The sequence below is a fragment of the Gobio gobio genome (assembly GCF_949357685.1).
Source record: "Gobio gobio genome assembly, chromosome: 17".
NCBI lineage: Eukaryota > Metazoa > Chordata > Actinopteri > Cypriniformes > Gobionidae > Gobio > Gobio gobio.
In genome coordinates, this window is record NC_137110.1 from 50,448,941 (window position 1) to 50,475,176 (window position 26,236).

Sequence of the window (26,236 nt, forward strand, 5' to 3'; positions counted from 1 at the left end):
CACTTCTTGTTTTACTTTGTTTTGACGTCTCTAATTGAAACCTCTTTAAAATGATTGATTTGGTGGGTTTGATTCAGTTCCACGAATCACTTTGTCGCTTCAATGATTCATTTACATCATCATCTTCAGAAGAAAGAAGGAATTTTACAGATTTAAAATGTTGACATTAACATATGTGTAAATGTATAGGTAAATATTGATAGATAAATATATATAAAAATATAGCTAAATATTGCTTTATTACGCTATATACAGAAGCTTTTAATATTTTTTGGTCTGTAAGATTTATTTTAAACAGCTGTTTTCTATGTGAATATATAGTAAAGTATACAACCCCAAATCAGAAAAAGTTGGGACAGTATGGGAAAAAAAAAAAAAAAGTGATTTCTAAATTTACTTTGACTTGTATTTCATTGCAGACAATATGAACACAAAATATTTCATGTTTTGTCTGGTCAACTTCATGTCATTTGTAAATACCGTAAATCCTCTAATATAGGCCCGGGCCTTTATTTTACTCAAGCGCATCGCGGTCCAGGCCTTTATTGGAAGGAGGCCAGAATTAGAGGCAGGCCTCAATTTCTATTTGAGCAAATCAAACTACCAGTAGAATGACTAAAAATGAGATTTTGCGTCTATTTCAACCTATAAAATACTAGGTTCATTTATTGAAAACGTACAGTTACCATAACATTGTGGTAGGCATACAGAACATTAACAACAAATACGGGTAATTCAGGCTAAATTCCAGTGTAGAAATTTGGTAACGTAGCAAACATAGGCTACCGGTAGTGCATTGTAAACACTTAACCATACACGGTGATAATTAGGTTATTGATTCATAACAAAAGGCAACAGACACCTTACCGCTCCAAAGTTTAACCATTCCTGTCTCGTTTGGTTTGAAGTTATTTAAAAAAAATCCTCCAATTCTGTTTAATCCTCCTCGTCCTCCTCCTTTTCATCTCTCCCTGTAAACTCCTCATCACTCGCGCCAGCCTCTACAACAAGTTCATTATTGTACAGCTCCTCTTCGTCCTCCTCATGTTCCGCTGCGCGTCTGTTCTCATCCTCGCGCCGTAAACGTTAGCCTACCGGACCCGGTGACTGAAGTCTCAGGTGCGAGTCAAGAGTGAGGTGATCAGACATCCCAACCTGAAAAAAGTCATTTCAGGGAGGTATCTCTCCTAAAATTATGTAGATCACTTTTACTATTTACATAAGCTGCTTATACTATTTATGTAAACTGCTTTTATTTATATTTCATTGCAACTTTAAACAGGTCTAAGGAGTTTGTTGTTTTCATGTAGCCTTGGCAACTAGCCGACCTGAAAAATATGCACATGAAATGAAACTTGTTTAACTCAACCATAACATGTCAGTTACAAACTGTAGAGCGTGCAAGATTGTCATTATGTTTATACTTTATACTTTCGTTTTTTGGGGCACTCTCCCTCTGCCATGGCGCTCCAGTTTCTAAATACACTGAACTGATTAATTCGGTTCGGGAGAGGAGATAAAAGCCCGCCCACACTGACAATTGATTGGTTGACTTACCGAAACAAGCCAATCAGGACGCTCTCCGTCTTACATGCGCTTCATTTGGTGCACACTAGCACACACACGTAAGGTTTCTCGCTCTCTCTCCCTCTCTGCCGTGCGCGCGTGCACAGTTTGTGTCTCGCATGCGCGCTCTTGCTCGCTCGCTCTAGATTGCGGGAGAATTTTACTAATTTGCGGGCATCAGGGAGCCGCTATAAATATGCGGGAGACTTGGGATGTCTGGGGGATTGACATGACCAGTAACCTGTGGTACTTGCATGTTACTATCACAAGCAAGCATAATGTTGAGGCCTGCCCAGAAAAACGTTGGTTCTAATAATAGCCCCGGCCGCTATTAGAGACCGGCCTTTATTTACCTTCGGTGACAGCGAGACCGGCCAATGTTGGAGACCCGGCCGCTAATGGAATACAGGCCAATATTAGAGGATTTACGGGTATGCATCCTTTCCTGTCATTCAGACCTGCAACACATTTAAAAAAAGTTGGGACAGGAGCAATTTAGGGCTAGTAATGAGGTAAAATTGTTAAATGATGTGATTTGAAACAGGTGATGTCAACAGGTGATTGTAATTATGATTTGGTACAAAAGCAGCATCCAAGAAAGGTCTAATCCTTTAGGAGCAAAGATGGGCCGAGGATCGCCAGTTTGCCAACAAATACGTGAGAAAATTATTGAAATGTTTAAAAACAATGTTCCTCAAAGAAAGATAGGAAGAGATTTGTATATTTCACATTCAACAGTGCATAACATAATTCAAAGATTCAAGGAATCTGGAGGAATTTCAGTGCGTAAAGGACAAGGGCGCAAGCCTAAGCTGAACAACCGTGATCTCCGATCCCTCAGGCGGCACTGCATCAAGAATCGTCATTCATCTAGAAGCGATATCACCACATGGGCTCAGGACTACTTTGGCAAACCTTTGTCAAGTACCACAATATGTAGTTACATCCACAAATGCCAGTTAAAACTGTACTGTGCCAAAAGGAAGCCCTATGTTAACAGTGTCCAGAAGCGCCGTCGACTTCTCTGGGCTCGGAGGCGTCTGGGATGGACCATCACACAGTGGAAACGTGTACTGTGGTCAGATGAATCAGTATTTCAGGTATTTTTTGGGAGGAATGGACGCCGTGTGCTCCGGACCAAAGAAGAAAAGGATCATCCAGACTGTTACCAGCAACAAGTCCAAAAGCCAGGGTCTGTCATGGTATGGGGTTGTGTCAGTGCCCTTGGCAAAGGTAACTTGCACTTCTGTGAAGGCTCCATTAATGCTGAAAAGTACATAGAGATTTTGGAGCATAATATGCTGCCTTCAAGAAGACATCTTTTCCAGGGACGTCCATGCATATTTCAACAAGACAATGCAAAACCACATTCTGCACACATTACAAAGTCCTGGCTGCGGAGGAAGAGGGTTCGGGTTCTTGACTGGCCTGCCTCAGTCCCGACCTGTCTCCAATAGAGAATGTGTGGAAGACCCCGAACTGTTGCCCACCTTAAGACTTGTTTGCAGGAAGAACGGGACAAAATTACACCTGAAACACTTCATCACTTGGTGTCTTCAGTCCCTAAACGTCTTTTAAGTGTTGTGAAAAGGAATGGCAACATTACAAAGTGGTAAATGCTTAACTGTCCCAACTTTTTTTGAAATGTGTTGCAGGTCTGAATGACAGGAAAGGATGCATATTTACAAATGACATGAAGTTGACCAGACAAAACATGAAATATTTTTTGTTCATATTGTCTGCAATGAAATACAAGGCAAAGTAAATTTAGAAATCACTTTTTTTTCTTCTTTTTTTTTTGCGTTTTCCATAATGTCCCAACTTTTTCTGATTTGGGGTTGTATATATTAGGGCTGGTATTGACACAAATTTCACAATTCGATTCGATTTCGATTCAATATGGATTATTTTGGATATATATCATGTACAATACATGGCAAATGTTCTCAAGGAAAACACATCTCTCAACTTGTAGCTACTATAATTTTGAAGGTAATAATTAACTGATTGTACAAACACTTAAATTATAATAATAAAGTTATATGAAATATAAACAATTAAATGGTGGCCAGATTTATTCAAACATGCATTAAATATTGAAAAAACATTAAAAATATATAATGAATATGTAATATAGTGCATATATTTAGCAAAATGCTCCTCTCTAGAGTTCATTTTTCTTGCTGACTAACGTGTTTATGGACACTGGATATGATTTTTCTGAGGTAAATGTAACATTATGTTGAAACACTGATTGAGCGATTCCATGTGACATGATGCAGATTTCTTGGGATTTAAGAATCGATATTGGTTCGTAAAAATGAGAATCGATTAAAATCGAGAAATCAATATTTTTTACCCAGCCCTAGTATATATAGTCAATTTTCAGCATCATTACTCCAGTCTTCAGTGTTACATGATCCTTCAGAAATCATTCTCATATGAGGAGTTGTTTAATATTTGTGTGGAAACTGTGAGGCATGTTATTTCTTTTTTTTTCTTCTTTTTTTTTGAATTGACAAAAAACAGCAAAATACAAAACTCGTAGGGGAAAGAGAGTATATACACTAACATGTAATTACAAATGTAGTCAAAATACAAAAGTTAATAACTAAACAGAAAACAACAACAGAACAAAAAACAAAACAAAAAAGAAAGGGGGCTATTTATAAACACAAGTCAATGTCAAAAAGGCTTCTTTTTTTTTACTTTATACACAATTCTGACTTTATATCACACAATTCAAATCTGACTATCACACAATTCTGGCTTTATATTTCACAATTCTGACTTTATACACACAATTCTGGCTTTATATTTCACAATTCTGACTTTATACACACAATTCTGGCTTTATATTTCACAATTCTGACTTTATATCACACAATTCTGACTTTATACACACAATTCTGACTTTATATCACACAATTCTGACTTTATATCACACAATTCTGACTTTATACACACAATTCTGACTTTATATCACACAATTCTGACTTTATACACACAATTCTGACTTTATCACAATTCTGACTTTATACACACAATTCTGACTTTATATCACACAATTCTGACTTTATACACACAATTCTGACTTTATACACACAATTCTGACTTTATACACACAATTCTGACTTTATACACACAATTCTGACTTTATATCATACACACAATTCTGACTTTATACACACAATTCTGACTTTATCACAATTCTGACTTTATACACACAATTCTGACTTTATACACACAATTCTGACTTTATACACACAATTCTGACTTTATACACACAATTCTGACTTTATATCACACAATTCTGACTTTATACACACAATTCTGACTTTATCACAATTCTGACTTTATACACACAATTCTGACTTTATATCACAATTCTGACTTTATCACAATTCTGACTTTATACACACAATTCTGACTTTATACACGCAATTCTGACTTTATACACACAATTCTGACTTTATATCACACAATTCTGACTTTATCACAATTCTGACTTTATACACACAATTCTGACTTTATATCACAATTCTGACTTTATATCACACAATTCTGACTTTATACACACAATTCTGACTTTATCACAATTCTGACTTTATACACACAATTCTGACTTTATATCACAATTCTGACTTTATACACACAATTCTGACTTTATACACACAATTCTGACTTTATCACAATTCTGACTTTATACACACAATTCTGACTTTATATCACAATTCTGACTTTATACACGCAATTCTGACTTTATATCACAATTCTGACTTTAAACACACAATTCTGACTTTATATCACACAATTCTGACTTTATACACGCAATTCTGACTTTATACACACAATTCTGACTTTATATCACACAATTCTGACTTTATACACACAATTCTGACTTTATACACGCAATTCTGACTTTATATCACAATTCTGACTTTAAACACACAATTCTGACTTTATATCACACAATTCTGACTTTATACACGCAATTCTGACTTTATACACGCAATTCTGACTTTATACACACAATTCTGACTTTATACACACAATTCTGACTTTATACACGCAATTCTGACTTTATATCACAATTCTGACTTTAAACACACAATTCTGACTTTATATCACACAATTCTGACTTTATACACGCAATTCTGACTTTATACACACAATTCTGACTTTATATCACACAATTCTGACTTTATATCACAATTCTGACTTTATATCACACAATTCTGACTTTATATCACAATTCTGACTTTATATCACACAATTCTGACTTTATATCACAATTCTGACTTTATATCACACAATTCTGACTTTATATCACAATTCTGACTTTATCACACAATTCTGACTTTATACACGCAATTCTGACTTTATATCACAATTCTGACTTTATATCACAATTCTGACTTTATGTCACACAATTCTGACTTTATATCACAATTCTGACTTTATATCACACGATTCTGACTTTATATCACAATTCTGACTTTATACACACAATTCTGACTTTATCACACAATTCTGACTTTATACACACAATTCTGACTTTATATCACACAATTCTGACTTTATACACACAATTCTGACTTTATATCAAGCAATTCTGACTTTATACACGCAATTCTGACTTTATATCACAATTCTGACTTTATATCACAATTACACAATTCTGACTTTATACACACAATTCTGACTTTATCACACAATTCTGACTTTATACACGCAATTCTGACTTTATATCACACAATTCTGACTTTATACACACAATTCTGACTTTATATCAAGCAATTCTGACTTTATACACGCAATTCTGACTTTATATCACAATTCTGACTTTATATCACAATTACACAATTCTGACTTTATACACACAATTCTGACTTTATACACACAATTCTGACTTTATACACACAATTCTGACTTTATATCACAATTCTGACTTTATACACACAATTCTGACTTTATACACGCAATTCTGACTTTATATCAAGCAATTCTGACTTTATACACACAATTCTGACTTTATATCACACAATTCTGACTTTATACACACAATTCTGACTTTATATCACAATTCTGACTTTATATCACAATTCTGACTTTATATCACAATTACACAATTCTGACTTTATACACACAATTCTGACTTTATATCACAATTCTGACTTTATACACACAATTCTGACTTTATACACACAATTTATACACACAATTCTGACTTTATACACGCTATTCTGACTTTATATCACAATTCTGACTTTATACACACAATTCTGACTTTATATCACAATTCTGACTTTATATCTCACAATTCTGACTTTATACACACAATTCTGACTTTATACACACAATTCTGACTTTATATCACAATTCTGACTTTATATCACAATTCTGACTTTATATCTCACAATTCTGACTTTATACACACAATTCTGACTTTATATCACAATTCTGACTTTATACACACAATTCTGACTTTATACACACAATTTATACACACAATTCTGACTTTATACACGCAATTCTGACTTTATATCACAATTCTGACTTTATATCACAATTCTGACTTTATATCTCACAATTCTGACTTTATACACACAATTCTGACTTTATACACACAATTCTGACTTTATATCACAATTCTGACTTTATATCAAGCAATTCTGACTTTATACACACAATTCTGACTTTATATCACACAATTCTGACTTTATACACACAATTCTGACTTTATATCACACAATTCTGACTTTATACACACAATTCTGACTTTATATCACACGATTCTGACTTTATATCACAATTCTGACTTTATATCACAATTACACAATTCTGACTTTATATCACACGATTCTGACTTTATACACACAATTCTGACTTTATACACACAATTCTGACTTTATACACACAATTCTGACTTTTATATCACACAATTCTGACTTTATATCACAATTCTGACTTTATATCACACAATTCTGACTTTATATCACACAATTCTGACTTTATATCACACAATTCTGACTTTATATCACAATTCTGACTTTATATCACACAATTCTGACTTTATATCACACAATTCTGACTTTATATCACACGATTCTGACTTTATATCACAATTCTGACTTTATATCACACAATTCTGACTTTATATCACAATTCTGACTTTATACACACAATTCTGACTTTATATCACACAATTCTGACTTTATATCACACAATTCTGACTTTATATCACAATTCTGACTTTATATCACACAATTCTGACTTTATATCACGCAATTCTGACTTTATATCACGCAATTCTGACTTTATATCACACAATTCTGACTTTATATCACGCAATTCTGACTTTATATCACACAATTCTGACTTTATATCACAATTCTGACTTTATATCACAATTCTGACTTTATACACACAATTCTGACTTTATATCACACAATTCTGACTTTATATCACGCAATTCTGACTTTATATCACACAATTCTGACTTTATACACGCAATTCTGACACGCAATTCTGACTTTATACACACAATTCTGACTTTATACACGCAATTCTGACACGCAATTCTGACTTTATACACTTATTTAATTTCTCAGTATTCTTTGATGAATAGGAAGTTCAAAAGAACAGCGTTTATTTGAAATAGAATCTTTTGTAACATTATAAACATCTTTACTGTCACTTTTGACCAAATTAATGCTTCCCTGCTGAATAAAATTATTAATTTCTTTAAAAAAACTCTTACTGATGACAAACTTTTGAATGGTTGCATACTTTTTATTGATGCATATAAATAAAATAGTGAAAAGTGTGTTAAACATATCTGTTTTTTTACAGCAGTTCCTAAAACAACAAAATACATTAATACATTTGAGAGAAAATGCATAAATATATCATGTTTATTGGATGTCATTAAGTGTTTTTTGGCCACTTGTGTGTTTTTTAGCTGTGAGGTTGAATATGTTCCGTTTAATGAGTTCATTCTTACACACTCTTGTGTTGTGATTTAAGGATTGTCTGATCGAGGTGTTGGAAATTGTCGAGCTCGGCATCTCAGGCAGTAAGTCCAAAACCGGCGAACAGGAAGTGAAGTACAAAGGAGACAAAGAGCACAACCCGGCGTCCATGAGGGTCAAAGACGCTGCAGAAGCCACGTTATCATGGTGAGCGTCTGTCATAAACCGCCATTGATTTCTCTCCTGCGATATCTACGCCTGTCTTGATTTGTGTTGCTGTGTGTTCCAGTATAATGCAGGTGTTGGGTGCGTTCCCGTCTCCCAGCGGCCCCGCCTCGCCCTGTAGTCTTCTCAACGAGGACACGCTGATCAAATATTCCCGACTCACCTCCACGTCTCACAGTAACTTCAGATACTTCGTCCTGGATAACTCCGTCATTATCGCCATGCTGGAGCAGCCGCTGGGAAACGAACAGAGTGAGAAAAACACCCTTCACATTTCATTCCTCCAGTTCATTACGGCTGATTTAATATGTGTGTGTGTGTGTGTGTGTGTGTGTGTGTGTGTGTGTGTGTGTGTGTGTGTGTGTGTGTGTGTGTGTGTGTGTGTGTGTGTGTGTGTGTGTGTGTGTGTGTGTGTGTGTGTGTGTGTGTGTGTGTGTGTGTGTGTGTGTGTGTGTGTGTGTGTGTGTGTGTGTGTGTGTGTGTCTGCAGACCCCTGTCCATCGGTCACCATGTTAATCAGAGGCATGTCTGGTCGACACGCGTGGACAATGCAGCTTTTCCATCAGCCTCGAGGGGCCAGAGCCAATCAGAAGGTAAGATGCCACGTCAACCACCAATCAGGACAGAGATATGCAACTCCTAGTGTTGTGTTCAGTGGTGTATAGTAATGAATTACAAATACTCTTGTTACTCTAATTGAGTAGTTTTTCTCAGGAATTGTACTTTGTTAAAGGGTTCGTTCACCCAAAAATGTAAATTCTGTCATTAATGACTTCCCCTCATGTGGTTGGACACCCGTCAGACCTCCGTTCATCTTCAGACACAAATGAAGATATTTTAGTGTAAATCTGATGCTCTGAAAGGCCTCCATTGGCTCAATGCACTTTACACTCTCAAGACCCTTAAAAGGCACTAAAGACGTCGTTACAAAGTCCATCTCACTACAGCGGCTCTACAATAACTTTATGAAGACGAGAATAGTTTTTGTGCGCAAAAAAACCCTAAAAAAAGACTTATATAGTGATGACGATTTCAAAACACGGCATCATGAAGCTTCGAAGCGTTATGAATTAGTGAGTCGAATCATGATTCGGATCGTGTGTCAAACCGCCAAACTGCTGAAATTTGGCGATCCAAACCGCTGAATCGACTCACTGATTCATAACACTTCTCGTCTTCATGAGGCCGTGTTTTGAAATCGTCATCACTATATAAGTCGTTATTTAGGGGTTTTTTTGCGCACAAAAACTATTCTCGTCTTCATAAAGTTATTGTAGAATCACTGTAGTGAGATGGACTTTGTAACGACGTCTTACACTAAAATATCTTCATTTGTGTCTGAAGATGAACGGAGGTCTGACGGGTGTCCAACCACATGAGGGGAAGTAATTAATGACAGAATTTTCATTTTTGGGTGAACTAACCCTTTAAGTAGTTTAAAAACAGTGTACTTTTACTTGAGTACATTTTAAGTGCTGTATCGGTACTTTTACTGCGCTATTTTCCCTAAACCTGCAGTCGCTACATTATGTTTATTTTTGTCCGGTCAATGTGATTGGCCAAGGCGAATAACAGGTCCTGTCTCCATGCGTCACGCGTGTGAATCCCGTCATATCAACCATAGCGACCAGCCTAGAGTGAGAGGCATGCACGCTTTATGAAATGTTGCTGGTTACTGTATGATGACTTAAATCGTGAAATTGCTCTGTGAGCCAACATACATCCTCATCTCAGCGTAGTTTATCAACTGAGCGAGGAGAGAACGCGTCCAAAGTTAAGTGTTTCTTAAAGGGGCGGTACACTTCATTACAAATCATATATAAAACTCCAAAAATATACATACCAGCATAATTAAATCAAAAGACAATCCAATGAAAATCTAAGGATATATTCAAAATAAGAGAATCAGAGTTTTTAATAATAAAGAAAAGATTTTGAGTGAAAATTATAATGTTGATTTTACACTCATTACAAGTGCATATTTTAATGTAGTGTTCTCACATGGCGATTTAAAATTGTAGTCCATGTATATAGCAAATAACTTTCATAAACTTCAGATTTATATTTAAATCAGGTTTATGTTTTTAATTACAAGCAAAAATAATCAGTGGTGAAAATTGTGAGTTACTCGATTCTGATTTCTGAAGTGTAGAAAAACATCCGTTGAAATTGAAGCAGTACAATGAATGCGTCTTGAAAAGAAAGAACTGCTTTTTTAACATAAAATTGTTAATGTACAACGCTCTGCAACCTTTTTTAATTAACCGCAAGACAACCTCTACAGACTGGTTGTCATAAATGTTACCAGATTATTGGTTGCTTTCTCAAATATTACACGCCTGTATTTTTAGTGCTAGCAGTCAAAAATAAAACTTGGAGAAATATTGAAATACTGTTGATCTCATGTTTTTTTGTTCTTACTGAGAATCATCCATAAAAGAGTAAAGCTACATTTTTAATTTGCAGGGTATAAGGTGGAATAACCTTCATAGCATAATACTCACTACTCTTAAGTACTTTTACAAGGGCTACTTTTTACTCCTACTCTGAGTAGTATTTAGGACAAGTACTTTTACTCTACTAGCACAACATTTTTTGACAAGTACTTTTACTTGAGTGTGCTTTTTCAGTACTCTTTCCACCACTGGTTGTGTTTATACTGTCTCTTTATGTCCGTCTCTCCTACAGCAAGTGTTTGTTCCTGAAAGCCGACCCACGCCCAAAAACGATGTAGGGATTCGGTTTAACGTCAAGCACAGACCGTTCCCAGAAGAAGTGGATAAGATTCCGTTTGTGAAAGCCGACCTGAGCATCCCCGATCTCCATGACATTGTGGATAAGGAGGTAAAAAAGCCTTTCTGTGATCTTTAGTGTAAGAGTGGACTGCTGCAGATGGTTCAATCTGCAGGGTTGCCAGAAGACTAAAGAAACGTTATCAGAAAGATGGAAGAAAACTGTACATTTCTCATCGATTTCCACCCACTGCAACTTATACCAACGACGGAGATAAGTGCAGTTCCAATTGCAAAATATGTGGGAGAGCGTTGCTATACAGGGACTATATTTTATTGCAATAGGGAGCACTTCATAGTCAATTCCAAATCAAAACTAGTTAGCACAGTATTGGTAATAGAAAGGATTTAATGACCAAATCTGGTTATGGTTACACTTAAAATAGTTTCAAAAATGATGTATGAGATGATAAACTTATACCATTAATCGTACACAGCATAAATAAAATGTTACCTGAGGGATAGAAAGAGAGAGAGAGAGAGAGAGTGGGGGAGCGAGAGAAGAAGAGAGCAAAGAAAAGAAGCCCGAATGACCTCAAGAGCCAGAGAGTAAGAGAGAAAGAGAGAAAGAGAGAGAAAGCCATAGTTCCAATCTTCTTTTATCTATTCCTTGACCATGTGACTGAAACCAAATGTATTCTTTCAGACTGACCAATCAGACCAAACTCAAACATGACATTCAAACTGACCAATCAGACCAAACTTCCCCCACTGTAAAGGTGGCCTACAGTCCTCTCTATTGTCTTCCAGATGGCCCTTCTGATAAGAAAATGGGGGTTGACAACAGTAAAGCAAATTTCTTTGTTGGATTTCAAATATCTTTGATTATTTTCAGTTCCTTCATTTATATGTGGAAACCTCACAGCTAGTAGGTATGCAACAATATCATGGTTGCTTATAATTAGGGTTGGGTACCGAACTCTGTACTTTAAGGCCACTGAGCGAATTACATCCCGATTCACATTAAATCAATCAATACCAAATTTGACCTGAGACGCATCTGGTGATATAGACGAGTGTCTGTGAATATTAAACCACAAAAAGACCATTTAAATATGAATCCTGTGTCTCTGTGCGAATGAATGTGTAAGCGTGCGGTTTACAGTCTATGGGTTTACCTCACACACACACACACACACACACACACACACACACTCAGAATCGCGCATGACAGTCGCATGTTTCCATCTCTGCCTCTCATGAACATCATCTCCAGAGCCACTGAGAAAAATGTTACCGTTGAGAAAAACTACCGTCATATCATAAACACACAGAAACTCAAATTCATGGCAACCCGTCAAAATAAAAGTTTGGCTAACTTGACAAATAAATTACTTTTGTGCAGTAGAATTTAGATGCGTCTCAATGTAATAATAAATTATCAAAACTTTATTTTTTAACGTTTTTTTTTTTTATAAATTACAATTTTTCTTCATGTTTTAATTTTAACCATATACATCTCAGTTGTGCAGTTTGACAAAAAAAAGTTTAATTAAATTAAAAGATAAATTAAATTAATGTCTTCATGTGATTACCAGAAAATACATAACACATCATTTGTGGGAAATCTTTTCATAGAAATTAAATGAAAAAAGAAAAAAGAATAATATGGTTGTTTTTATGAATGAAGTATCTAGTAGCCTACTGTTTACTAGTAAATATTACAGTATACAAACATCACAGACAATGGCGGACAGAGACCAGGGCAGCTCTGGTGTAATGTCAATAACACTTTTATAAATGACTTACAGGTTCCTTACAGTTATTTATGGAAACATCCCAAAAGTACCGAAAAAAGGGACCGTTGGGCAGGGCTGTACGTTAACTTCTTTTGCACATAGCACTGGTGCTACAGAGGTTGAAACTTTTGTAGCACAGCCCACAAAATTGTAGCACATGTATAAAACGTCTGGTACCATGTCTGAAAAATACTAAAAGTGCTATACAATACAATTATTATTATATTTTACAGAAAACATAAATCATTAGAAATGTCTAAGGTTTTATAATAAAATATTAAATTATGATAAAGAAAATGTGACTAATGTCTTAATTTTTTTCTTATTTTATCTTATGTACTCACTGAGAAATGATAGAAAACACACTGCAGTAAATATACTGTTATTATTAATTTGGTGCTATTATGCGCAGCTGGGTAAACGACTCTTGGGTTTACTGTATGTGCGTCGCATGAAGTTCATTTGTTGCCCTGATTGCACGCATATGCGTGAATACACTCGTATCCAAGGTAAATCATCAACACCATCATCCCTTACATTTGTTTTATTGAACTAAATACATTGTAATACGCTAAAACACATATGCAGGTTACGTTTCTTCCTGAACAAATGCGCACCCGAGTCCGTTTCACGTGAATCGCGGGACAGTTCGAGTGCCACCTCCTTCAGAGTCTCGGGTTCGGTGCGCACTGAGCCGCGATTGACAGCTTTTATTAGCTTTTATTAGCAATTTTTCATGCCAACCGTGCCGCTTTTCAAACTAAAATGCCAATGACTCCATCTCACAGTGCATGCAGAGATGGATCAGCATTTATTGCGACCCGATCGATCCGCCCTGAACCGTGCTGCGCTTCATCTGCACATTAGACATGTGCCGGTAAACGGTAATACGATATACCGCAATAATGAACATGCACAATATTGTTATCGTGGGCACTTCAAAATACAGTGAATAATTATTTATTACGAATTATTCAGATTTTTTGAATGAATTTTAAGAATACTTTACCCATCAACCGTTTAAAATGAAAAACACGTCAAAGAGGAACGTGCACTGATGTAAACAGACGGTTCATGAGCCGAGCACATGGCGGAATGAGGAGACGCTGAAGTGCACATTCATTCTTCGACAGCAGAGGGCGCTGACGGAACCGCAGAAATGCAGCCGTTTCCCCAGTAATCACATAACCTAATACATAATACTTAAAGACTTAAGGCTATTCATTTTCAAACTTGCATTTTATATTTTAATCTGGACTAAATTACATGCCCTAGATATTGTTTGAATATGTTCTGACTGTTGTTCAATCACACACTTTACAAGGCTCCAGTATTTAACATTAGTTCATTCATTAACAAACTGACAATGAAAAATACTTCTAAAGCATGTATTAATCTTAGTTAAATGTACATTTCAGCATACCTATTGTTCTTTATCATTCTTTTGCACTTTAATCTGTTTTAAATATTTGTTTACTTTATACATTTTTGTGTATTGCTTTATTGTATTTAAATTTTTGGTTATTTTGTTATAAGAAAGTGATTTAACCTGTTAGAGTATGACAACACTTTTTTTGCAATTTATTTCAATATCGTGATAATACCGTATACCGTGATAAAAGCTTCAGCAATTAATCGCAACATGAAAATTTGATACCGGCACATGCCTACTGCACATACATTTATTTATTTATTTATTTATTTATTTATTTATTTATTTATTTATTTATTTAATAAAAAAAGAAGTGATTTTCATAATTTCACAAAGACAAATCTCGATTTTGGTTTAATTACAGTCAGTCGTGCAGCCCTAGATTAACCTCACACAAGCACAAAACAAAGTCTCCCTCCACTCAAACGAACATCCATGCTAGACTGTATCGCACGTGTGCTACTGGGGTAAATATATTCATCGCACAGACCGATTTGTTTTTTTTGTAGCACGTGCGACATATATGTCGCGCTTTACAGCCCTGCCGTTGATACCCTAGTGGTATTTACATTTACCATTAGGGTATCAAAACCCGGTATGTAACCGGCCTGAATCAGAACGCAGATTTCGGTTCCACTTACATTCAAACATGCTTTTGCGCTTTGGCTGGCGCTGATACAGAGACATAAATATAAGGTTTGTCATAAATATATGACCCTGGAGCTCAACAGCTGTCGTGCGTCTCACTGGTTTATCTGTGGCAATAGCCAACAATACATTGTATGGCTCAAAATTATACATTTTTCTTTTATGCCAAAAATCATTAGGATATTAAGATCATGTTCCATGAAGATATTTAGTACATTTCCTCCAGTAAATATATCAAACATGTATTATTAGTAGTAATATACAGTGCTAAGGACTTCATTTGGACAACTTTAAAGGCGATTTTCTCAATATTTAGATTTTTTTTGCACCCTCAGATTCCAGATTTATCAAATAGTTCAGCCAAATATTGTCCTAACTAACATACATCAATGATAAGATTATTTATTCAGCGTTCAGATTTTTTAAAAATGACCCTTATGACTGGTTTTGCTGTCCAGTGTCACATTTATGTTTGGTATTTATTTATATTTATACATTTAAGTATACTTTAAACTTTTTAATAAATAGTTCAATTTAAAGAATTTTTTTAATAGTTTTTCTAATAAAAAGCCATTATTGAATGTCTTCCACCATTGTTTTGCACCATTTAGGCACCGCTACTGTTTTAAAAGTATCGATTTGGCACTGGTAACGTAAAAAGCCATATTCCTCTTCATTGTGTGTGTGTGTGTGTGTGTGTGTGTGTGTGTGTGTTTCAGTTGGAGCAGCAGCACGATAAGCTGCGAGCCGTGATGGGGAAGCAGAAAGATTACGAGACGAAACTGGAGCACTACACGGAGGACTTGTGGAGGAATAAACCCTTCCCAGACCCACTGACAGACTGTAAACCGCCGCCTCCTGCTCAGGAGTTTCAGACCGCCCGCCTCTTCCTCTCGCACTTCGGCTTCCTGTCACTAGAGGCGCTCAAGGTACGAGAACCGACCAGTTAGTGGAGTTACTACAATGCTCAAACAAACTCTTAAAATCACTGGACCACATCAAAGGTTTCAGTGTACATCATCTTCAGTTGTACAAATACAGGAAATAACTCTGGCAAATATACACATAAGTCACATGATCCGTACACACGTTGAAGTCACATGACTGCCAAGTTGTCCACGTAGTTTGTTTGCCAGAGTTGATGTATTCCCCGGCGATTGCATTGGGTACTATAATAACATAACACTTATTTTGCACAATAATGTTTATTTAATTATTGACCTAAATCTAGCTTGTGTGTGTGTGACATGATCCGTACACACGTTGAAGTCACATGACTGCCAAGTTGTCCACGTAGTTTGTTTGCCAGAGTTGATGTATTCCCCGGCGATTGCATTGGGTACTATAATAACATAACACTTATTTTGCACAATAATGTTTATTTAATTATTGACCTAAATCTAGCTTGTGTGTGTGTGTGTGTGTGTGTGTGTGTGTGTGTGTGTGTGTGTGTGTGTGTGTGTGTGTGTGTGTGTGTGTGTGTGTGTGTGCGCGCGCCTCTATCTGTATGTGTGTGTGTGTGTGTGTGTGTGTGTGCGCCTCTGTGTGTGTCTGTGTGTGTCTGTCTGTGTGTGTGTGTGTGTGTGTGTGTGTCTGTGTCTGTCTGTCTGTGTGTGTGTGTGTGTGTGTGTGTGTGTGTGTGTGTGTGTGTGTGTGTGTGTGTGTGTGTGTGTGTGTGTGTGTGTGTGTGTGCCTCTGTCTGTCTGTGTGTGTGTGTGTGTGTGTGTGTGTGTGTGTGTGTCTCTGTCTCTGTCTGTGTGTGTCACTGTTTCTGTGTGTCTCTGTGTGTGTGTGTGTGTGTGTGTGTGTGTGTGTGTGTGTGCCTCTGTGTCTGTCTGTGTGCCTCTGTGTCTGTCTGTGTGTCTGTGTGTGTGTGTGTGTGTGTGTGTGTGCGCGCCTCTGTGTGCGTGTGTGTGCGCGCCTCTTTGTCTGTGTGTGTGTGTGTGTGTGTGTGTGTGTGTGTGTGCGCGCCTCTGTGTCTGTGTGTGTGTGTGTGTGCGCCTCTGTGTCTGTGTGTGTGTGTGTGTGTGTGTCTGTCTGTGTCTCTGTGTGTGTGTGTGTGTGTGTGTGCCTCTGTGTCTCTGTGTGTGTGTGTGTGTGTGTGTGTGTGTGTGTGTGTGTGTGTGTGTGTGTGTGTGTGTGTGTCTGTCTCTGTGTGTGTGTGCCTCTGTGTGTGTGTGTGTGTGTGTGTGTGTGTGTGTGTGTGTGTGTGTGTGTGTGTGTGTGTGTGTGTGTGTGTGTGTGTGTGTGTGTGTGTGTGTGCCTGTCTCTGTGTCTGTGTGCCTCTGTGTCTGTGTGCCTCTGTGTCTGTGTGTGTGTGTGTGTGTGTGTGTGTGTGTGTGTGTGTGTGTGTGTGTGTGTGTGTGTGTGTGTGTGTGTGTGTGTGTGTGTGTGTGTGTGTGTGTGTGTGTGTGTGTGTGTGTGTGTGTGTGTGTGTGTGTGTGTGTGTGCGCGTGCGCGTGCGCGTGCGCGTGCGCGCGTGTGCGTGCGCGTGCGCGCGTGTGCGTGTGCGTGCGCGTGCGTGTGTGTGCGTGTGTGTGTGTGTGTGTGTGTGTTGTGTTCTCAGGAGCCTGGAAACAGTCGACTGCCTCCTCACCTCATCGCTCTGGACTCATCCGTGTCGGGCTTCGTCGATGACATCGGATACCTGGACCTGCTGCCGTCCCGCCCCTGTGACACCGTGTTCATCTTCTACATGAGAGCCGGACAGAAGAGCAGCCAAGAGGTGAAGCCTCATCAGTGCCTGCTGTGAAACCGCACCGCTAATAAACCTAGAGGACAGTCACAGGTGTGCGTTCATCAGTTTTGTACAGCTAATAGAATATTAATGTGTGTAGATCCTGAGGAACGTGGAGTCATCGGCAAACGTGCAGCCACACTTCCTGGAGCTGCTGTTGTCTCTGGGATGGCCGGTGGAGGTCGGACAGCATCCGGGATGGACGGGCAGTGTGTTTACCAGCTGGACCATCAACACATCCAACGGTGCTGAAACACCAGGTACACACACACACACACACACGGCATCTTCATGTTTTACTGTTTGCTCATAATCAGGGTTTCCGCGGGTCTTAAAAGGAACACGCCACTTTTTTTTAAATAGGCTCATTTTCCGTCTCCCCTTGAGTTGAACTAGTGATCATGATTTTACATGGCCGATTCCGATACCGTTTTTTTTTTTCAAGAAAACTGGCCGATTCCGATACCGATTTTCTTTTTTACACAATAAAAGAACAAAAGTATACATGAACAAGATGTTTATTTGGTATTTAACTGGCTAAATTGGCTTTTGGCTAATGAAAACAAGTCCGCAATCTGAAATTAACGGGAAATTGAATTGGAAATTAAAAGGCTGAAAGGTGAAATTAAAGGCAACAACTGCATATTCTGCAATCCAAACAAAGATGTTACTTAAATCAGCATTTGTTTTTAAATTCAGTGTGAAGAAAAAAAGTCTTTACCAGTGAAATTAAATAAAACCAAAGTATATAATTGTTCCAAAATGTTAAATCAAATAATGTTTAGTGCAACGAAAAAAACTAAGATGCTACAGCAGGTGCTTTTTAAATCAAATTAAGTCAATGTAATTTTAAGGTAAAATAAAGATGATCGTCCTATAGGCTACAGAACTGATAGTATTTCATTTCTAAAGTGCAGCATGTTCTTCTTTAGGCTACAAAAATAAGTATTTCGGCTTTGTCACAAGTTAGTCTGTTTCGTTCTCATCCGATCCAACATGTGAGAAGCTGAGCTGAACAAACGCTCACTATCTGCTTGTGCAGGCACGGAGAGGTGAGCTCGCGCAACTTCAGCTCGCGCAACTTCAGCTCGCGCAACTTCAGCTCGCGCAACTTCAGCTCGCGCAACTTCAGCTCGCGCAACTTCAGCTCGCGCAACTTCAGCTCGCGCAACTTCAGCTCGCGCAACTTCAGCTCGCGCAACTTCAGCTCGCGCAACTTCAGCTCGTGCAACTTCAGCTCGCGCAACTTCAGCTCGCGCAACTTCAGCTCGCGCAACTTCAGCTCGCGCAACTTCAGCTCGCGCAACTTCAGCTCGTGCAACTTCAGCTCGCGCAACTTCAGCTCGCGCAACTTCAGCTCGCGCAACTTCAGCTCGCGCAGGAAAGCGGCTCTTCATTCCCTTCAGCGTATCTTGTCTCTTCCCTCAGTTCTCCAGTTTCCGTTTGTAACACACAAGTGACATGTTCGCGAATGATTGCAATATAGGCGTATGTGCACGCGGGCGCACTTCCGGCAGAAAAATACATAGAAAACCGTCCGGTTCCGGTTTTGGCCGGTCAACCAGTGCATCCCTAAGTTGAACAGTTGAGTTTTACCGTTTTCGAATCCATTCAGCCGATCTCCGGGTCTGGCGGTAGCACATAGCTTAGCGTAGATCATTGAATCTGATTAGACCGTTAGCATCTCGCTCAAAAATGACCAAAGAGTTTCAATATTTTTCCTACTTAAAACTCGACTCTTCTGTTGTTCCATCGTGTACTAAGACCGACGGGAAATGAGAAGTTGTGATTTTCTAGGCCGATATGGCAGGAACTATTCTCTCATTCCAGCGTAATGATCAAGAGCTGTGAGCCGTCCCATGAGTGCAGCGGCGCAATGATATTACACATCGCCTGGCTGTGTAACATCAATGCGCCTGTGGTCACATCACAACTACTCATTTTCCGTCGGTCTTAGTACACGATGTAACTACAGAAGAGTCACGTTTTAAATAGGAGAAATATCGAAACTCTTTGGTCATTTTTGAACGAGATGCTAACGGTCTAATCAGATTCAATGATCTATGCTAAGCTATGCTAAAAGTGCTACTGCCAGACCCGGAGATCGGCTGAATGGATTAGAAAATGGCAAAACTCAACTGTTCATCTCTAGGGGCCTATTTTTCCTTTCAAAAAGCCTTAATTTGACCTTCCACAGTGTAAGGCCTTAAAAGGTCTTCAATTGGATCAGAAAGTCTTAAATTCAATATCATGGCATTAAATCAGGGCCCTATGATTTCTGTGATGTAGAAAACATGGACGGAATTGCAGAATCCATTCATAAAAATTTTATTTACTGTATAATGTGGAATATCACGGAATGTGTCGCATTTTGTATGAATAAATCAAAAGCAGGTCAGATCTTAAAGAGACAGGTCACCCAATCCTGTGATCATTTACTCGCCCTAATGTCGTTCAGACCCATCAGACTTCTGTTCATCTTCAGAGAATTTATAATAAAGCGCTTGATCCGTATGGATCAGTTTTAGGATCTCTTTATGAACTTTCTGAAGTGGCAGTGGAAGTTGCTTAGGCTGTCAATGGAGGACCGAAATCTTCCCATTTCATTACAAATATCTTCATTTATGTTCAGAAGATGAACGAAAGTCAGTCACATTTAATTTAACCATTAAAGCGGAGTACAGAAAAATTAAAACTATTTCATAGATGATGTTCTTCCTCAGGATTTTTGTTTTCCAGCACAAATTCAAAACATCCTGAGATAAAAATACATTTAATGAAATGCAAAATGAAGAAATTAAGTGTTGTTTTCTGATAAATTAAGTGATTTTATGCTTAAAACAAGAATATACATCTGTCATTGGGTATGAAGATTGTATTTGCAAGACTCATTCATTCATATTTATTGAAGGGGGAAGAGAAACCGGTTTGTGATCTGTGTAAGAATTTCACAAGTGTAAAACATATTTTAATAGAATGTCCTTTTTTAAATAATATTAGAGAACGTTTTATTCAGAAAACACATGAATGGACATTTTTAAAAAGGTTTCTCCTGGAATAATTTTAGAATTTCTGTCAAATATTAAATTGAAAGATTCTATGTAATTGGTGTTATTATTACTGTTGTTGTTGTTATTGGTATATATGCCTGATTTTGTATAGTGGTTGTTTTTAAGACAAAATTGTTAAATTATTGTAAACAATCTGTATTGAAGTGATACTGCTGATTGCCATGAATATAGCCATTGTTGCTGATATGGCATTAAATCATAGATAAATAAGATTGTATTTGAATAAGGTTGATTTTTATGAACCCATTGGCAGATATTTGTTCTTGTTTTAATAATAAAATCACTTTCACAAGATTTCTCATCTCAAACTTTAAGCTATTTGTTGTCAAATGAATACAAAAGTTTGGGAATTGTTTTCTCAAACTTTGAAGTGTCACTAATACACTCATTGCGTGCTTAGACGTTTACATTTAGAGAACAGATTGACACATTTATTCCTTACATTTTCTTTAATTGGTCGTAAAAGGACCTTCATAACCTGCAGAAACCTTGTGTTGGATGGCAGTGATGCTCGTGATGTGGAGTAAGATCATGTGTTTGTGTTTGTGCAGATGATTCAGTGACTCTGGGAGACACAGGCGGTGGCGTGTTTAATGGAGAGAAGCGGGTGCTTTACTATGCAGACGCTCTGACAGAAATCGCGTTTGTCGTACCGTCTCTCAGCGACTCATCCGGTAAACTTCTCTGCTCTGTTTCCACACTACACTGTTGCTGTGTTCAAGCACTTTTAGGTTTGATTGTGTGGCCCCACTTTATATTAGGTGGCCTTAACTACTATGTACTTGCATCAAAAAATAAGTTAAATGTACTTACTGTGTTTATATTGTATTGCAAAACACCTTTACTGATATTGAGGTGGGTTTGAGGTACTGATATGGGTCAGTTTAAGGGTAGGGTTAGGTGTAAGGGAAGTGTCAACTGTGTAATTACAAATGTAACTACAGAAATTAATTACAGATGTAATTACATGCAGGTATTTTTAACAGGGTTCCCACGCTTCTTGAAAGTTCTTGAATTTCAGACACATGGATTCAAGGCCTGGAAAGTACTTGAAAACAAACATAGGTCCTTGAAAGTGGCCTTCATGCACTGCCAAAGGCAGAACAAAACAGCATTACGGGAGGAATCTATTTCAATATATTTCTGCTGTTCCATAAGCGCCATCTACTGTCAAAAGCCCTATTCGTACGGTAGTTGTTTCTTGTGGGGTCGTAAGGTATTTTCATTATTGACAGGGGCTAGTCTGTGATTTTATTGCCGCCCGAATCCAGAATGTCAGTGTTTTTCTCCCACCACCCGTGTAAAAATTCCCGGGTCGAATAACCTACTGTTTTTAGACAAACACCAAGGTCGTGTGGTAATATAATTGCCGTCCGTAGACCACATCTCTGAGTTTTCAACATGAGATCACTTCAAAATTCACTGTTTACATCCTTTTTGACCCCTGCAGGCCACCGTACGGTTGCGCTTCGCTGTAATTTGGATACATTTTAAAGATCTAGACTTTCATTACTGAAATGCTGGCGAGTATTTACAAGAGCAATATATTTCATCACCGTTCAAAAAATAAAAAGAAGAAAAGTACGTAAACATTTGAAATGGTGTTAAACATGTTAAATAATTTGTATGTGAAATATGCGCAGGTCTTAAAAGCTTTCAAATTGATTTTTAAAAAGGTACATATACAGGTGATTTAATAAATAATTTCGCATATTTTTAATGCATAACAATTAACTTGTCCGTTTCTTTTCATTTAATTGTAAAATTCATGTATACAATATTATCTCTATATTTTGATGTTTTAATTAAGTAATGATTTATAAAAAAGAAAACTAAAACTAGTGTGAAATAAATGTTAAAAGCAGGAATTTTGTAAAATTTGACATTTTTCCTCATTGGAAATTGTATTTAGTTGTCAGTATATGCCTTAGCGTTACTGCATTAATGATAGACACAGGGACAGTAGATATTTGATATATTGGCAGTAACACATCCACCTTTATCGTATTTATTGTGCTTGATTTAAAATAAAAGGTGCTTTAAAAAGTCCTTGATGTTCATGAAATAGTGGGAACCCTGTTTTAAAAATGTAATGACAATGTAAAAACATGTATGTACACAATAAGTGCAATGTATCAAAAGATTAATTTAAATGTTAGTACATCGTAGGGATGCCACAATTCTCAATATAATATTGAACCGTTCGGTACGGCATTCACGGTTCAATACACGCTTATGAATTGCGGTTTTTTCGGTTTTGCATTGAATTAATTATTTTTCTGCAAATTCTATCATTTTCCTCCATCCCAATACTGAACAACGCGACATACATTCACATCACACGTTAGTGGTGGAGTTATACTCACGGAACACTGTAGTTTTTCACAATCACCAAAGTTCATTATTTGCATGTGTTTTAAAGCCTTGCCGGCTCATTCTCGTGTGCGGTTTTAACATGCGCTTTTCAGAGCGCGCGCACTAAACGCTTGTCAAACACGTGAATACTGAACTAAATAGTCGTCTTACTGCGCTAATACTGTCAAATACACACAAGGTTAACATAAACACAGTCGGTTATGTCTAAAGTGAAAGTAAAATCGCGTGTATATTAGATGAACGCAGGTCTTTAATTGACAGCAGCGCAGCCTATAGTGAACACGCCGTCCTTAAAGGGACAGTTCACCTCTAAAATTATATCATTATTTACTCACTCTAAATATTGTTTCAAACCTGTATTCATTTCTCGATGACCGTTTTCATTTTTGAATTAACTATCCCTTTAATGTTAATACAACAACAAAAGACAAAGAGAAAATCCCTCACTGCTCTTGACTGAAAAACTAATACAGCAGCTTTAATAAGAATCAATGTATATTTTATAGTGAAGTCTGTGTAGTGTTTTATTTTTACATTTATTCATTCAATTTCATACTTAAATGCTGCTGTACAGCTCTGAGCTGCCAGTGTAAATCTTTATATATATTTGTTTTATATTATACAATACACTAGGAATGTGTACAAGGTTTTTTTAAAGTTAAGTCAAGTAAAGTTTAAAGTTTAAGTAAGGTTTTTCAATTATTTTAAGTAAAATAAAGAAAGAGTATTGCAATAAAAAATAGTCTTTTTTCTCCTTAACCTCTTGCTGTTCCTGTCGCCTAAGAATAGAATAACAAAAAAACGAACCGAACCGAAAACCGTGGTTAAAAACCGAGGTATGTATGTATTGAACCGTGGACTAACTGTATTGTTGCATCACTAGTACATAGTAGTTAAGGTCACCTAATATAAAGTGGGTCCGATTGTGTTTTGTGGCTGAACTCAAACGTGCATTTGAATCAAAAATGTCACATGCTGCGGAGGACTATTAATGCTGTAATGATTTCTCCATTTAATGAATTAATATAGATTCATTTAACATGACATGTTAATTTCTCTCCTAATGCAGCGGAGTCATCCGAGCACAGCTTCCCGACGGCAGACTCGGACTCTCAGATGGAGCTGTTACCCAGTATACTGAAGCAGCCCAACCTCACGCTGGAGCTCTTCCCCAACCACTCCGACAACATGGGACCCGCTCAACGGGTAACTTCTCCGCTCATTCTCAGACCTGAGCCTTTCAATCACTTCAGTAATGAGCCACTGCTTTAACTTCTTAACCCGCACCGGTTCGTGGGCGGGGAGGTTGACGGAAGTGGGCGTGTCTGTACTTTTATTTACTTTTGTTTTATACAAAATATTCAATCAACTATCACAAGCTATGCATCATTTGAAAGCTAAAACACTCAAGATTCATGTTCTGGACTTGTTTTTGCAATAAATACACCAGAGAGGAAAGGGTTAAATGAAACGCTAAAGGACCGGCCATGTAAACATTAGCATAATATTAGCGATACTCATCTTTCATCTCCTGTCGTTCAGATCGGACGAATCCAATAAACACCCGCATACATCTCTGTGTAAGAGTCCACTCTTCAAAATGCATCCCACTTTTTAACCCTTTAAGACCTAAGGGTATTTTTACAATTAATTTTCCGCCTGGTTTTATTTACTAAAAAAGCTTGTAAAACATCAACCCTGTTGTGCACAGACAATTGACACACCTTTTTTTCAAGACAAGTTACACTGTCAGTATATTTGTGTTGCATTGATGTCACCTGAATGTAAAATAAGTTATGGGACCATAAAGACAAATGAAAACATAAAACGGAAATTGAATCACTCAAATATTTATTGAAAACACACACAAATAAATAAAAGCTAAGCCTATTTCCTCTGGAAAACAGTTTGTTCAAGTCTTTGGAGTCCTGGAACTCAGGAATAAACATGATAACTTATACAGAACCAAAACTATTTACATTTTTCCAAAAAAAGTCCAGGCGTTTTTGGCCTCTTTGGATTTTGGATATTTACTGGTGCCAAGCCTCAAAACAGTTCCTATCAGGAACTTCCGCTCAAACTTTCTCCTCAAACTTTTTCCACAAAACTACTCAAAACTGCAGCGCGTCTCTCTCTCTCTCTCCTCAACACTAGCCGTGCGTCTCTCTCTCTCCACAATAACAAAGCTGTGGTTCATGCGTAATGACGCACACCAACGTGGATGACGGATCAGCCTGTCATTGGTCAAACCCTCCTCCAAAATGGCAGCTAGCATCGCGCTAGCGGCAAAAATGACGGAAAATTTATAAATTATGGACATCAAGTGGATATATCTTGGATGTAAGCGTTTTGATTTATTGCTGAACAACTCCAAAAAGATGCACATGTTCCAGGCTGGATAGAAAACCTTCTGTAAAGGCTACAAAGACACCAAAGACACCCCCATGATGGCTAGCTCGTTAGCTTTCTGCTGGAAAAAACGGTAAGAAAATCGATAAAAGTTTCATGAAATAATATAGATATTTATCGGAGGTGCCGTGTGACGTCGTGGGCGATGCCGTCGGGCTCTGAGGGTTAAACCAAAACAACGAAAAAATAGGGAAAAAACAAAAAATCCTTCGTTGTTTGCAAGGGAGTTTTGAGTTAGCGTAATCAATCATGTCCATTTTCAATGAA

General features: G+C 37.4%; 1 protein-coding gene across 2 annotated transcripts in view; it reads left to right on the forward strand.

Moving 5' to 3' along the window:
• The window catches only part of ralgapb (Ral GTPase activating protein non-catalytic subunit beta), a 120,514-nt gene that overhangs the window by 88,541 nt on the left and 5,737 nt on the right, over window positions 1-26,236 (forward strand). For both annotated transcript variants that reach the window (XM_079841694.1, XM_079841695.1), the window contains exons 18-26: window positions 8,596-8,747; window positions 8,830-9,017; window positions 9,255-9,358; window positions 11,454-11,609; window positions 16,096-16,305; window positions 17,943-18,101; window positions 18,214-18,373; window positions 21,736-21,858; window positions 24,630-24,766. In XM_079841694.1, the coding sequence (XP_079697820.1) occupies window positions 8,596-8,747; window positions 8,830-9,017; window positions 9,255-9,358; window positions 11,454-11,609; window positions 16,096-16,305; window positions 17,943-18,101; window positions 18,214-18,373; window positions 21,736-21,858; window positions 24,630-24,766 (1,389 nt within the window). The remainder of the gene's footprint in view (window positions 1-8,595; window positions 8,748-8,829; window positions 9,018-9,254; window positions 9,359-11,453; window positions 11,610-16,095; window positions 16,306-17,942; window positions 18,102-18,213; window positions 18,374-21,735; window positions 21,859-24,629; window positions 24,767-26,236) is intronic.